Source organism: Fistularia commersonii, chromosome 11 (assembly GCF_037954325.1).
Source record: "Fistularia commersonii isolate RoL2024-O1a breed Wild chromosome 11, RoL_Fcom_v1.0, whole genome shotgun sequence".
Classification (NCBI taxonomy): Eukaryota; Metazoa; Chordata; class Actinopteri; order Syngnathiformes; family Fistulariidae; genus Fistularia; species Fistularia commersonii.
Window position 1 is genome coordinate 17794982 of NC_141294.1, and position 15279 is coordinate 17810260.

The following is a 15279-nucleotide window of genomic DNA, read 5'->3' on the forward strand; positions in this document are numbered from 1 at the left end:
ATCTATCCCCAGCTGTTTTACCTGCATTTTTAAATTGGCCATTGCATTGTGGGAAGAAGGTACCATACTTTTCTCCAGTTACGGTTGAAAAACCCCTCCAGTAACGTGGTGTTTCTTATTCAAGATGATAAAAGTTGTAATTGTTTTTTTTGAGTTGTGATCAAAATGTGAATTGACGCTCAAACTCTCTGTCAGGAGAGAAGATATAGGTACCTTTGCTAACTTGAAGGACACTCGTTGAGTTGCACTCACTTTCACATTTCTGCAAAAGTTTTTTTTTTTTCAAGAGAGAAACGCTTGTGGGATTCCATCAATTATTACATTTGGCGATTTTTTTTAAGAAATGAAAGGAGACTGATAACTTAGATACCATTTAATTTACTGCGGGAATTCGTGGGGCGAACGCTTATACTCACCCGTGCACGCCGTGAGGGCGGTGCTAGTCGCCGCGGCCGCCGACGCTCATTACCCGCCCAGCCCGGATGACCCGGAGACATCATAGAGCGCGCCCGTGGATGTAGCTCGTAGGTAGCCTTTGCTAGCTAACCGTACCCGCGGTTTGTTTTTTTTTTGTTTTTTTGTTGTTGTTGTTTTTCTGCGGGCCAACCGGATGGAAACCCGGGACGGGTGAGTATTTCGCGTCCGGTGACGGGGGTTCGGGGTTCGGCCGCTGCTTTCGGCGTCTTCCGGCTCACGGCGAGAAGGGGGAGGCGGACTCCCGTTGTCCGGCCACCTGCATCAGCCTCTCCGCAGCGTTGTCCATGCTAAAGCTAAGCTAGCTAGGTTGGGACGCGGCCGAGCTCCGGTTCCCCCACCTCCCCAAGATATTTACTAGGATTTTCCGTTTTTTCTAAATAAGAGCACGGGGTAACCGAGTTTTAACCGGCGTGGAGGAGCGAAAACGGGGCTAAATAGCGCCATTCTCACCCCCTGACTGCCCCCCAGTGACGCTAGCAACCCTTCGCTTGCAACCACACAAACAAACCAAAACAAACCACCCTGAAATGAATGAATGAATGAATGAATGAATGAAGACGTAGCTATTCACCCTGATAAAAGTTTCTTCTCGAAAGATCTGTAGAAACTAGACTGGACCCCCCCCCCCCCCCCCGTCCCCCAGATAGGTGTGTGACCCTAAAACCGTGGTTCTGGGGTCACTTCCACATAAACACCATGTTAGACAAAATTAAACTGAAAGCTGCTCAAAGATGCTATCAAACTCCTAAGGACTTTTTCTTCTGCACTCCTTTGCGGGATCTTCATTTGCTTTTCGGGATGTTTGTCAACCTCTCTCATCCTGCAAGGATCTTCATACCGACGCTCACCCCCTCCCCCAAAAATGAAAGAAATCCCTTAATTGTCTCTCGGCCCCTTTTTTTGGATGTCTCAAATGTTCTTGACTTTTTTGGGGGGGGCGGGGGGGTTGTGCGGTCAGGATGGAGGTGGACGGCTGGGACCCCGGCCTGGAGGAGGAGCTGGGCGTCTCGCTGGACGAGCTGAGGAAGTGGATCGAGGAGGCGGTGGAGCAGAGCGAGATGGTGCAGAGGAAGAAGGCGCAGCTGTCGGAGCTCAAGCAGTGGGTAGAGCAGAAGGAGGAGGAGGAAGCCATGACAGAGATGCTCCTCAAGGATGCCAGCCAGTGAGTTTGCGCCGCCGATGATGGAGATACACTGGAATCTAAGGTTTTCTCTTTAGAAACCGCTGGCTTACGATGGGCAGATGGTTGGATCTTCTCCTTCAGGCTGCTCCCTTCAATCAGCTTCTTCTTTCGAACCCTCTCCTCAGCATCCTCTTCTCTCACACCGACTAACTTCCTGTCCTCTTTATTTCCATCCGTGTACCTTCTCTCTGGTCTTCCTCTAGTCTTCTTGCCTGGCAGTTCCACCGTCCCTCCTCTGTCCATGTCCAAACCATCTTGCATGTGCTCTCCATTCCTCTGGACCCTCGGTACTTCAACTCCTCCACCTTCGTTATCTCCACTCCCTGTAGCCTCACTGTTCCACTTGGTTCCCTCTTATTCGCATGTGTTCTGTCTTGCTGCAAGCTAACCTTCATTCCCCTCCTTTCCAGGGCATACCTCCATCTCTTTAGATTCTCATCTGCAAATATAGTTTGTTGAGATTCCTGTCGAACCTCACCTGTCAGCCTATCTGTCGCTACAGCAAACAAGAAGGGGCTCAGAAGGGATCCCTGGTGCACTTTCACCTCCACCATTTACTTCTGTGTTCTACCTCACCACCATCTCACAGCTTGCATACATGTCCTGCACCACCCTTACATGCCCCTCTGCCGCTCCAGACTTCCTCATACCGTTCCTCTCTCTAAACCCTGTTGTTAGCTTTTTTCGAGATCCACAAAGGCACAATGCAGGTCCCTCTGATCGTCTCAGTGTTTCTCTATCAACACTCTTAAAGCAAATACTGCATCTGTAGTACTTTAGAGTACTACAGTTTGAGAGTACTGTTTGAGTATGCTAGCATGGAGTGAAGGACATGCAGGAGGCTTCATCACACAGAACTGAGCCATCGTGGATGAGGTTGGGTTTGGTCAGGGGTCGGGATGCGAACAGGGACAGCCGATCAGACAAGATATAGCATGCAACTGCTAACGCATATGTCCGCGTGGCACCCCTGCGTGTCCACCTGCTCCTCAGGTCACTCCTGGAGTGCGAGAAGCTGGTGAGGGAGACCTACCAGAAGAACGGCCTGATCTACCTGGAGAGCAGCTCAGAGGACGAGGGGGGCGGCGGCGGGGTTCTGTCGTCCGAGGTCATCGAGATCGACGATGACGACGAGGATGATGACGTCATAGCCGTCGGCTGCCGTAAGTTTTTTTTTTTTCCGACAGAGTGTTCGAGGTGAAGAAGCAAACACTCAGTCCTCTTTCTTGTTTTGTTCCAGTGGTTCCTCCGAAGAAGCCCGTCACTCCGGTCAAAGATCCAGTGGTGAGAACGATAAAGAGCAACCATAAAGTCCAACCGCCATCATCGCCCCTTTCCGCCTGTGCTTGACCTCTGCGGTACTTTCCCTTCCAAGCTGAAGGAGACCTCCAGCGCCCTGCAGAAGACCTCCCAGCAGGTGCAGAAGTTGGTGCAGATGGTCGGCAAGACGGCAGCCGGTACAGTCATGCTCAGATCCCCTACTCAGCCTTCCGTCCAGTCAGGTGACCACGCGTTTATCTTGTGCAGCACCAGGACGCCTCAGAATAAGAACCCTGTTAGCTGTTAGCTGACTCCAGACTTATTTGGGCCAAAATGTTGCGAGCCCTGGAAGCCCCTCTGAGGCATAGAAGGCGAGAAGATCCTGGACCTCTTCCTTCCTACCTCTATTTCTTGCTGCTTCTGTCACAAGAAAACAGCTGGCCGGTGACCATGATAGGTTTCAAAAATGGTGCTCTGGTGACGGACACAGCTTTTGAGTTCCACCAATCACCTACGTCATGCGAGTACCCATGGAATCGTAAAAAGACCCTGCCAGGGTGTAGGAGCTGAGATGGTTCTCGGAACTGAAGTCCACGGTCTCGTGATTCTTCTGCTGCTCAAAGCAACCTAGTTCCTGAAAAGGTTTTAAGAACTGCGAAAAGTTCCAAGAGTGCGAAAGCACTTCTAGCAGAGGAGAAGAAAACAATCAGACCGTAGGCTACAAGTACAGAGCAACCTTGACTTAAGAGTTTCCTGAGATTCGAGCCATCCATTGCGAGTCGTGATCCGTCACCCTCCATCTCCATGAACCAGGACGTTTGCAGATGACATTGCCATCTGTCGTGAGCGCAGGGAACAGGTAGAAGAACATCTAGAGAGGTGGAGGTATGCTCTGGAAATAGACCAATGAAGGTTAGCCGTAGCAAGACAGAATAAATGTGTGTGAATGAGAGGGACCAAAGTGGAGCGGTGAAGCTACAGGGAGTGGACATCAAGAAGGCCGAGGGTTTTTAGTACTTAGGGTCGATCATGTGGAGAAGAGGTGAAGAAACACGTTCAAGGGGTTGGAAATGGGTGTGGAAAAGAAGCAGGGGTACTATGTGTTCGAAGACTATCAGCTAGAACAAAAAGAAATGTGTCTAAGACAGTGTCGAGGCCAGCGATAGCGTTGCGCATCAGTTTGTCCATCAGAGCTGGAGGTAGCAGAGATGATGTGTTGAGGTTCTCTTTGGGAGGAACAAGGATGGAAAAGATCCGAAATGAGTCCATCAGAGGGACGGCACGTTAGAAGCTTGTGAGATAAGGGTTCGGTCATGGACAGAGGATGGATAGTGAATATATCTGTCGAAGGACGGTGGGGTTGGAACTGCCTGTTCTGAACTGCGGTATATTATAACATATTAATATATAAATATTCCAATTTTTTTCTGTCAAAGTACTCCGAAGGCCTGTTTTTATTTTAATGCGGACTGCTTGGTGTACAAGTGGCGAGGCAGTCTCCTAATTGGAGAGTCTGTTGCCGCATATCATGTAGAGCGTGATAAATCCATATTTTAAGTTGGTCTCCTGGGATTGTCTGTCCAACGCAGCTTTGTTTATCTTCTGTCTCCTCACTGGGCTTTTTCCCCTTTGCAAAGAAACTTTCCAAAGACGTCATTTTTTTTTTGCTAATTTTGCTAGCTTGTTAGCTTGCTAGCTCGCTAGGTTTGAATATTAGCGTGACCGAGACAAGCATCTCTACATGTGTCAAGAGTGAGTCACAGACGGATGTAACAGAGAATTTTTCAAAACAAAACGTTGTTCAGGCTCGGATGATAAATTAAACGGAAATAATGTAAAATTACTTATTCTTTCTGTGTGGCCCGGTACGAAACGACCCACGACCCGGGGGTCGGGGAGTCGGGGACTGCTGGTCTAGACCGAAGAGAAGATTTATAAACGTTTTTGTTTTTAGAAACACGTATTAAAACATAACAAACCGAGTTACGAGTTCAATCAGGGAACCAATCCAACCCGAAAGTCCAAGTGTGTCCGCACTCCGATGGAGGTGTAGTTCCAGCTTTGCACACGAGGTGACAGGGTTTCACAAATGTAAGGCTGCAATGCGAGCAGACGCGGATCTGCGCCACGTGACGTGAACCTCCGACTGACCTTCAGTGTTTCACCCACTTGAACTGTGAGGGTCTTAAAAGTCTGTGTGTGTGTGTGTGTGTGTGTCCTCCATCAGTCATCCCGTCCTCGGTGCCGGCGGTGTTCGTGTCACAGGCTCCCTCTCAGTCCATGACGCAGCCCAACCCCAACGTGAAGGAGGACGAGCTCCACATCGGGATGACCATCCTGGGAAAGAAGCGCATGAAGACGTGGCACCGCGGCATCCTCGTCTCCATCAACCCCGTCGGTGTGTAGCCAACCGCCTTCCCGCGCGACTCCGACCACCCGCCCCCGCGTTGTACACGCTTTCTACTCTCTCCAGGAAATGGCGTCTCCAAATATAAGGTGAAGTTCGACAAAGGCAAGAGCCTGCTGTCGGGGAACCACGTGGCCTTCGAGTACAACCCCACACTGGAGAGCCTCTACGTGGGCGCCCGCGTCGTCGCCAAGTACAAGGACGGCAAGCTGATGTGGCTCTACGCCGGCATCGTCGCCGAGATGCCCAACAACAAGAACCGCATGAGGTCGGGGGCGGTACACACACACACACACACATACTTGGCACCGTTGCTTGAACCTGCCCCCTGTGTGCGCCGCAGGTTCCTGATCTTCTTCGATGACGGCTACGCCTCCTACGTGACGCTGCCCGAGTTGCACCCCGTGTGCCGACCACGTAAGGGACGCTCCTTTTATCGCCATCTTTTATCGTAAAAGAGTTACCTAGGAAAAAGGAAATCCCCAATTCAAGGGGATTATTTTGGGGGGAAATGATCAGGATGCACAGTGGTCTGGTCCACCTGTTGGTACGATCCAACCCACTCCACAGAGGTCGGGGGAGGCACTTGCTTTTATTTTGGTGGTCAGGATATGAAAAGCCCACCTCAGATTCTTATTTCACCCAAAGTGCAATTCTATTTCCTGTTATCTTTGACACACACACACACACTGAAAGGATCCTGTTGTCTCTTCTCCCTCCCGGCGACAGTGAAGCACACCTGGGAGGACATCGAGGACGCGTCGTGCCGCGACTTCATCGAGGAGTACATCACGGCGTACCCCAGCCGGCCCATGGTGCTGCTCAAGGTGGGCCAGATCATCAAGACGGAGTGGGAGGGCACCTGGTGGAAGAGCAAGGTGGAGGAGGTGGACGGCAGCCTGGTCAAGATCCTCTTCCTGGTGCGTTCAGGAGCGTCCAAAATCGGAGCTCCTTTTTTTTTTTTCTCCCCCCTTTAAGGCACAACATTTGAGAGGGAAGAGAGAGAGTTTAAGATTATTTTGCCCCCCCCCCCGCCACCCACCATTGTGGTACAGCCCGAAACCTGTCAATCAACTGATAGAAAATTGCTTTAAATTCCAGCGGCTAAGAGATGAAATAGTTTGATTCTCGGGGTCGGGGGTGTGGTCACCCCTGTTAATTTATAAGTGTGACATTTCTATTTGTCCCTGAAGTGGACCAATCAGATTCTCCGTCACAGTAGAAAAACAAACGGCGGCCATCTTTTCACTGACCGACTCAGTAGCAGGAGAAACCGCTCCTGCCGTGAGCCAATCAGATTGTTCGTCTCAGTGAGAGGCAAGGAATGATGCTGGACACACACACACACACACACACACACACACACACACACATGCATCTATCCAGTTTCTGTGCTTCCTCTCGCCCGGACCAGGACGACAAGCGAAGCGAGTGGATCTACCGTGGCTCCACGCGGTTGGAGCCCATGTTCAACCTGAAGATGACCACGGCCAGCACCCAGGAGAAGAAGCTGGCCGGCCAGCAGAGGACCAGGCCCAACATGGGTACGTAGACGTGGGGTCCCCCGGATTAGATGACGCCGAGTTCTACTGGGAAGGGAAGGGGCGTCTGTCATACTTTTAATTCATAACCCAGGTCATCCGCTTGTGGGACTCATTAAGGATCTTCTTATCTGAAGGCGCCTTTTTAATTTAATTATTGCCACTCTCTGTAGCCCTGGTCAGGGATTCATTTGAAATCAGAGAAGCTCCGCGGCCAGACTCATAACAGGCGTGCGTTACATTTTTAGTGTGTTTTTAGCTTTTTATTTTCGATGATTTTCATGCATGAGGCCAAGCGGTCGAACCGTAAAGTATCTGGGTCAAAGGTCATCAGGTGAGCTGTCAATCAAATAGAGAGTTGAGGCTTCATTCTGGTTTTTATTCTAATCAATAATTCTACCTTTTCAGCACCCGTTTGATGATGTTTATAATCAACATTTGTTTATTTGACATTTTTTTATTGATCAGGAGTGGATTCTGATGATATCTGGGGGAAAGGTCGCGTCTCTTCACCTGTCTTCTGCCCCACCCAGGTGCGCTGCGGAGCAAAGGCCCGGTGGTCCAGTACACCAGCGACGGGCACGTCGGCCCGGCGCCCGTCAAATCCCCGCAGGCTCCGCCCACCCAACCTCTGCAGGCGCCGCCGCCGCCGCTGCCGCAGATCGCGCCGCAGATCGTGCCGCAGCCCCCCCAGCCCCTGCAGACGCTGCAAACGCTCCAGACGCTGCAGACGTTGCAGACGCTGCAGACGCTACAGATGCAGCAGATGCAGCAGACACCCCCGAACCCCCAGGCCATCCAGATCTCCGCGGCCCCTCAAGCCCCCCAGACCTCCCAGAGCCCTCAGGCCCCCCCGCCTCAGCGATCCGAGTGAGTTCGAACACCGACTTCTATTACTTACTGTTCACTTCCTGGTCCGACGTCCTTATAAGGGCGAGTCCCTCGTCCCGACCCTATGACACGGATCCAACGATAATATGAACAATAATCATGTGATATAGGGGAGGTTTATACAAAAACAATCTCAGAATGGATGAAAGAAACACTGGATACGAAAGAAAATAGTTTGCGATAGATGTATTTTCAGTGGATTTGTTTGGTTACCATGGTTACGGACCAAGCACTCTTTCCACTTCCTGTCTCTCTTTTTTTTTTTTTTTTTTTTTCTTCCTCAAGCACCAAGCATCAGATGGCCAAGAAGAGCACCTCTCCGTTCGTCCCCGGGGTCGGGGGCACCCACGCCTCCAAGGTCATGCAGTCCCTGTCGGCCAACCCCAGCAGCCTGACCAGGTGGGTCCGCCGCTCCGCGAGACCTCCGGCTTCACGGTCGTAGCCGAGTTGTGAGCTTCTCGTCTCCCGCACAGCAGGATTTTAAGCAGCCCCCTCAGCACCACCACCATCACCGTCACCACCGCCAGCCCCGTGCAGGTGTACCAGAGGCAGCTGCCGGCCCTGGCCCCCGCCGTCCCGGCCCCGGTCCCCGCCCACGCCATGGCCACCATCCCCCACCAGCCCTCCTACCGGGCGCCGACGGACCGCATCTTCTACATGGCGCACGCGTGTCAACCCGCCTGCTTGAACCGCGTCCGGCCGATGAAGCCCGACACGCACCTCGGGGAGAACCCCCTCCTCACGCCGCTGCTCTACGACTTCCGCCGCATGACGGGCCGACGCAAAGTCAACCGCAAGGTCACCGCCTGGCATCATGACTACCGATGCTAATCGCTAATATCGTCCATAACAATAACACGATCGTGAGATGTTACAAGTATGATGGAAAACATTGCTGAAGCTAAATGCTAATGGGTCAATAAGTGATATCCTCCTCCATCAGATGACCTTCCACGTGATCTACAAGGCGCCGTGTGGCCTCTGCCTGCGCAACATGGCGGAGATCCAGCACTACCTATTCCAGACGCGCTGCGACTTCATCTTCCTGGAGATGTTCTGCCTGGACCCCTACGTGCTGGTGGACCGGCCCTTCCAGCCGCAGAGGCCCTACTACTACATTCCGGACATCACCGGCGGCAACGAGGACATCGCGCTGTCGTGCGTCAACGAGATCGACTCCACCCCGCCGCCCAAAGTCGCCTACAGTGAGCGTCCGGACACGTGGATTAGCGACGCTACGGGAGATACAGCGGCCGCGAGGACATTTTTCAGATCGGTCACAGTAACTCTTCCTCTCCGCCGCCGCCAGGTAAAGTGCGGATTCCCGCAGACGGCGTCTACATCAACACCAGCCCGGATTTCCTGGTCGGCTGCGACTGCACCGACGGCTGCCGAGACAAGTCCGCCGCCCGCCGGCTCTCGCACACCTCCAGTCGTTTCCCCTGTTTTTGTGTGTTTCAACTTCTTCGTGTGTGTGTGTGTGTGTGTTGTAATCACAGGTCCAAGTGCTCGTGCCACCAGCTCACGCTCCAGGCCACGGCGTGCACGCCGGGTGGTCAGGTCAACGCCAACGCGGGATATTTGCATAAGCGGCTGGAGGAGTGTCTGCCGACCGGGTCAGCGCGCTACTATTTCCCTCTGATGTTTTTGCAGGGGGTCGGGGGAAATCCGCGAGTCGTAGTAGTTTGATTTGAGTTTTTTTCCCAAGAGAGGGTTTTCTTTTTGGTTTTGTTTTGGGATCCGAGCCGAGATCGGAGTTAAAAACGGTCGGACGTGACGCCTTCAGCTCGGTTGCCCAGAGAAAATCAGGGTAAAAACATGAGCCAGGCGTGGACTTGTCCATGAAGAGATGGAGTAAATGTTGTCGGTGCGATACGGTGATGGAGAGCATCATCTGTGAGAAGGCAGGATTTCAGGGATTTGGCGCAGCAGACCGCGGGAACGAGGCTTCGGAAGATTCATTCTTCCGTTTGGGACGGTTTAATGGTTTTAAAAAGAGGACCTGCATTCACTAGCTAAATTAGATTAAGCCAAAAAGTGTAGCCACAAAGAGTGCCAGCTACATTTAGCAACACATTGTAGCATTAAATGCGTAGCCAGTAAGTTAAATTCGGCAATAGAGCACCAAATGAAAAACTCCCCAAACCTCCTCCACCACCAACGGCATCTTCATTCAATCGTCAAGATAAATTCAATTCATAAAACCAGTGTATTTCTTTAGTCTCTTTTATTAGATGTTATTTTTATACAGTTGAAGTTACATTAGTTTACCCGACAGCAACGATTAATAGTGTTGCAATTCATTTTTATTGGGAAATTGGATTTGATGCACGACTAGATGGAGTTCCAAGCTCGGTCATGGAATGAGTTAAACTCGTAAGTCGAGGTATTTCTGTAGTATCCGATCTTTTTTGCACTTTTTTTGTGAGGAGTGGCGCATGTTCCCTGGAAAATGTCACCGCTTGTGTCGCAGAAGCCGCGCGTTCATTTGGTCATGTTGCCCGGCGACGTGACCGGTCGCCACGGGTCGACCCACACGCTACACGGACTAGCACGGGTTTGCCGTTAGCTACGACGGGGGCTGAGTTGTCAACCCCGTCTCCGCCTCCTTTCGCAGGATCTACGAGTGCAATAAGAGGTGCAAATGCTGCGCCAAGATGTGCACCAACCGGCTGGTGCAGCACGGCCTGCAGGTGCGCCTGCAGCTCTTCAAGACCCAGAACAAGGGCTGGGGGATCCGGTGTCTGGACGACGTGGCCAAGGGCTCCTTCGTCTGCATCTACGCCGGTGAGGAGGAGGGTCGGGGTGATGGGCTACGAGCTCAAGACATTCAACCACACCTTCTACCCTGTCCGACTAGGTAAAATCCTGACGGACGACTTCGCCGACAAAGAAGGCCTGGAGATGGGCGACGAGTACTTCGCCAACCTGGACCACATCGAGAGCGTGGAGAACTTCAAGGAGGGCTACGAGAGCGAGGCGCACTGCTCCGACAGCGAGGGCAGCGGCGTGGACATGACCCGGCTGAAGATCCAACCGTCGAGCCTGGCCTCCCATCCCGTGGGCCGGCCGCCCAAAAAGGGTGAGTCCGACGTCCCGACGCCTGAAGCCTCGCTCGCAGAATCTCTCGATTCCGCGCCGCCGTCTTGTGTGCTTCCGTAACGGGGGAAGCTTCTTGTAGTTTAACGAAGCTCCTTCTCCTCGTTGCACGCTTTCCCTGTCGCAAAGTTTCACGCCGTCTCGCCGACCCGACGCTGGATCTCACACCCGACGCCATCGACGCGTCTATCCCGACTTCTATTTCGAAAGGCCGCAGGCGCTACTTGCTACGTGTCTGTCGTCCTTCCACCCGCTTCCCATCCGCGCTTGGTCTGGTCTGTGCAGATCTTAAGCTCGCATAGCTCACCTAATGCCTCGCGGTGCGTTGCCACGGAGTCATTCCGCACCGATTCCGGCGGAGGCGCCAACGCGCCCTTTAGATCCCCGGCAGAGATCTCCGGCGGTGACGTCCCCCCGCTCCCTGACGCTCGCTTCAACCCCCCGGCGTCTCCTCCCGCTGTTCTCTCTCTCCGACAGCCCGAAGCCCGAGCTCATCGGGGGACAGCAACGACGACGACGACAAAGACTCCAAGAGCGAGGACGAAAGCGACAGCTCGGACGATACGTTCGTGAAGGACAATTACTACAGCTCCTCCTCGGTGTGGAGGAGCTACACCACTAGGGGGCAGATGAAGGGCAACAAGGAAGGTGAGCCGCTCGCAGCGTACAGGGAGAGCGCTCCGATTCAAGCCCGGTTTTATTCGTGTGAAAAATCCAAACGATCGGCTGGTCCGAAAACCTGTCGTTTATGCTAGCGCTAACGTCAACGCATGCCTCCGGCAATTAGTCGGTCACACCCGGCTGGTTTCACATCCCAGACGTAGTCCTTGCGTCGGCGTGACATTGGTCCGACATCGAAAATGGGATGATTTCCCGGAACGGACGACGACGATGATTCCAAAACGAGGGCCGACGCCGCCGAAAAGACCCGTCAGAGTCTCTGCAGCAAAAAGACGCCAGCGCGTTAGTCTGGACGTTTGACGTTTGGACGCCGTTGGACTTTGCTAGAAGTGCCGCACAAGAGGTCACAGCCAAATACCGACAGCGTCAGTGTCCAGCTGGGGACGTAGACGGAAAGAACCCATCAGATCTTTGACAGACGACCTATCGATCGGTAAAGTCTGACGCCGATATTGATCGATCAGTGGAGTCCTAACTGGCCGTGTCTCCTCTTCTGCCTTCCAGGGAGTCAGGACAGCAAGGACGGACTCGCCAGCAGGCCCGAGGAGAAGCCGCTGTCCATCCCGGAGGAGACGGGGAAGAGCAAGGTGGCGTCGTGGCTCACCAGCCAGGGGCTCAAGAAGGTGAGCAGCTCACCGCATCTCCCATTGTCAGGGCTTCCGAATCCCCTACGAACTCTCGCCACCAGAGGGCGCTCAAGTAGCACCAATTTTAAAGGCTACCGCGGCTGCGGAGCCACTGAGGAAGAAACAAACGCACGGAAAAATAAAACGTAGCCCCCTTTGTCATGGCTGCACCGTCGAGCTTTATTTGTGTTCATCCCCGAGATGACCAAAAGGGCTCTTCTTCTTCTTCTCTGCTTGCAGGACTCTGTGGACAACAAGAGGTATGTCCTCAACTCCCCGGCTCCTCCTTCCCCCAGCCTCCATAGTCTAGCCTCACTTCCTGTGTGTGTGTGTGTGTGTGTGTGTGTTCTGAAGTCAAGTGAAGACAGAGACGGTGAAGAAGCAGGATGTGATGACCCTCTCTGACAGCGATGATGTCCAGACCATCAGCTCCGGATCTGAGGACAACAAGGAGAAGGAGAAAGCACCCCAGGGTGAGGAGGTCGGGGTGGCGCTAGGGGGTCGGACTTGGAGACGAACTAGTCCTCAACTTCCCGTCCTCTCCAGGCCCCGGTGTGACGAAGAAGCAGGTGGCGGTGAAGTCCACCCGCGGCATCGCCCTGAAGACCAGCCACGGGCTGATGGTGAAGACGGGCGCCTCGGCAGGCGGTGGGGGCCAGGGCGGCCAGGGGGGCAAGGCGGGGCAGCAGGGGCAGGCGGGCGTCGCCGGGGACAACGCCCCCAAGAACACCCGGCAGTTCTTCGATGGCGAGGAGTCCTGTTACATCATCGACGCCAAGCTGGAAGGCAACTTGGGGCGCTACCTCAACGTGAGTCGCCGGCTTTAGCGAAGGGGGTCGGCGTCTCGCCCTCTGTCTCACCCCTTCCTCTGAACCTACAGCACAGCTGCAGCCCAAACCTCTTCGTCCAAAACGTCTTCGTCGACACGCACGACCTGCGGTTCCCCTGGGTGGCCTTCTTCGCCAGCAAGTGAGTTTTGGAGAACGTCCTGAGGTCAAGTCACATGACTCCTAAAAGGACATGCTTGGATTGGAAAATAAACATGTTTGATCGTAGCACTCTTAGTAAAACCTTCGTACCATTCAGCCTACCAGTCTTTTATAGTAATATTTCAGTAGGTCCAGATTTACCTTCAGGTGAGGCACAGCACTACCTGCCTCATCTCGTGACTTGCAGTTCGTTGGAGAATCAGCGAGGATAATTCCGTCACGCAGGCTGCAGAAAGTAACGGCGTATATATTAATATAACAAATACATACAACTACAAATCTATTTCTGACACACAGAGAAACAAACAATTTTTTGAGGGACTGTTGCTGGCGCACAACACACTGCTGAATATGATCGGAAAATACACAAATTAAATAATTTTTACTTTTGAAAATGTCAAAAATGATTGTGAGCATACAGAAAATACACTTATAGCACAGATCAGAGGACAAACATTTATGGTTATTTTATCTTATCCTTGTTTTTTTTGTTTTTCATGATAACAGGTGAGGCAGAGCCTCGCCTGCCTCACCTGACCGCAAATCACTGCTCGCAGTACTTTGTGTAGGAGTCGTCGTACTGTTTTTTTATCTTAAAGGGGTAAACTGTAGAAGTTCTAGATGGTGTGGCTGGAGAACTCCACAGGAGAACTAGTAATAGTAGTACCGTTATTTCCGGACTATTGAGCGCACCTGAATATAAGAAAAAAATCCATTAATTTGCCGCATCGATGTTGAAGCCGCATTGTTCAAAGCATGTGGGGAGAAAAAGTCTGGCTTATAGTCCTGAAATTATGGTAGTAAATGCATGTTTATGTACTTTCAGTAGGTAGAAAAGGAATAGTGTTGCAGTCTGAGTAAGAGTTGTAAGAAAAGTCGTAGTTGGAGTTGTACAAGTTGTCATTGTGTCATTCACAGAAGTAGGAGGAGTAGTTCTGTTGATTGGACGTGTGGGAGGAATTACAGTAGAGGGAAGACCTGCGATAGTAGTTAAAGTATTTGCAGTAGTTGGAGGAGCGGTGGAAAGACTTGAAGTGTAAGAAAGTAGGAGAATACAAGTTATATAAACAGATATATGTACAAAAAGATACATGTATGTATGTATGTAAATGTACTTTTAAGGCGTGGCAGTGAAAACTAACAGTTCTATGTAGAACTTGTGACCCCTTGCCTCCCCACCTGCCCTCACTCCGTTCGTGTGTGTGTCTGTGTGTGTGTGTGTGTGCGCGCGTGTGTGTGCGTTTGTCCGTGCGTGCGCGCACCCATCCCTCAGGCGGATCCGGGCCGGTACCGAACTGACCTGGGACTACAACTACGAGGTGGGCAGCGTGGAGGGGAAGGTGCTGCTCTGCTGCTGCGGGTCCACCGAGTGCCGGGGCCGCCTACTGTGATCCAGCGGACCATCGGATGCACACACACACACACACACACACACACACACACACCAGAGCCAATGCCTGTGGACAAGGAGCGGAAGAAACCAAAAAGTTGCTGCTCCTGCAGAGACATGTGGACACGTACACTGTGTGAGTGTGTGTGCATGTGTGCATGTGTGTGTGTGTGTGTGTGTGTGAGAATGCGAAGTCTGCCTGTGAAGGTCCTGAGTCGTCCTGGTTGATGTTCGTCAAGTCATGTCTCAGCAACTGGACTCGATCGACACGTCTCACCCCGTTCCAGAGCCTCCTTTGGAATTGAACATCTGCCCCCCTTCAGCTCCGAACTCCTGAGCTCTTTTGGCTCTCAACGTCCGAGCTCCTTCAGATACGAACTCCTGAGCTCCTTCCCCTCCCGACACTTGTGACTCTTGTTATTTCTGTTTTGGTTTTATTTTAATTTTTTTTTTTCAAGGAGGAGACTTCTTTGTTTGTTGTTTCGTATGAAATTTTACTTCCTGGTTTTTACCCCCCGCCCCTGCCACCACCATCCACTGTCCTCCACATTTGAATAAAATGCCACGTTTCTCCGATCGACGATTTCGCCCCGACGACGCGTGATTTGTTCAATCGGGCGGCTTCGCTCCCACGCCACAAGGTTTTAAAGTTTTCAGAAAAGATGGAGAAGTTGGAGCGTCGCCGTGGGGAACCCTCTGAACGGCCGGTAATCTCGCCAGGACGGCCGCCTCCGA

General features: G+C 52.4%; 1 protein-coding gene across 7 annotated transcripts in view; it reads left to right on the forward strand.

Moving 5' to 3' along the window:
• setdb1b (SET domain bifurcated histone lysine methyltransferase 1b) overlaps nucleotides 1-15125 on the forward strand; it is an 18826-nt gene extending 3701 nt beyond the window's left edge. Inside the window, exons 1-25 of one of the 7 annotated variants that reach the window (XM_086155566.1) lie at nucleotides 453-627; nucleotides 1436-1639; nucleotides 2654-2823; nucleotides 2901-2944; nucleotides 3036-3117; nucleotides 5148-5318; nucleotides 5394-5595; nucleotides 5671-5744; nucleotides 6057-6247; nucleotides 6742-6871; nucleotides 7402-7738; nucleotides 8045-8158; nucleotides 8233-8557; nucleotides 8703-8964; nucleotides 9069-9159; nucleotides 9259-9375; nucleotides 10377-10546; nucleotides 10620-10841; nucleotides 11336-11506; nucleotides 12044-12162; nucleotides 12406-12425; nucleotides 12520-12638; nucleotides 12712-12974; nucleotides 13046-13134; nucleotides 14428-15125. In XM_086155566.1, coding sequence (XP_086011692.1) covers nucleotides 611-627; nucleotides 1436-1639; nucleotides 2654-2823; nucleotides 2901-2944; nucleotides 3036-3117; nucleotides 5148-5318; nucleotides 5394-5595; nucleotides 5671-5744; nucleotides 6057-6247; nucleotides 6742-6871; nucleotides 7402-7738; nucleotides 8045-8158; nucleotides 8233-8557; nucleotides 8703-8964; nucleotides 9069-9159; nucleotides 9259-9375; nucleotides 10377-10546; nucleotides 10620-10841; nucleotides 11336-11506; nucleotides 12044-12162; nucleotides 12406-12425; nucleotides 12520-12638; nucleotides 12712-12974; nucleotides 13046-13134; nucleotides 14428-14545 — 3822 coding nt within the window. In that variant the 5' untranslated portion in view covers nucleotides 453-610 and the 3' untranslated portion in view covers nucleotides 14546-15125. Of the gene's footprint in view, nucleotides 1-432; nucleotides 628-1435; nucleotides 1640-2653; nucleotides 2824-2900; nucleotides 2945-3035; nucleotides 3118-5147; nucleotides 5319-5393; nucleotides 5596-5670; nucleotides 5745-6056; nucleotides 6248-6741; nucleotides 6872-7401; nucleotides 7739-8044; nucleotides 8159-8232; nucleotides 8558-8702; nucleotides 8965-9068; nucleotides 9160-9258; nucleotides 9376-10376; nucleotides 10547-10619; nucleotides 10842-10987; nucleotides 11507-11613; nucleotides 11968-12043; nucleotides 12163-12405; nucleotides 12426-12519; nucleotides 12639-12711; nucleotides 12975-13045; nucleotides 13135-14427 lie in introns of those variants that run through there. The other 6 variants (XM_086155567.1, XM_086155568.1, XM_086155569.1 and 3 more) reach the window with 6 other exon arrangements.
• The last annotated feature ends 154 nt before the right edge of the window (nucleotides 15126-15279 follow it).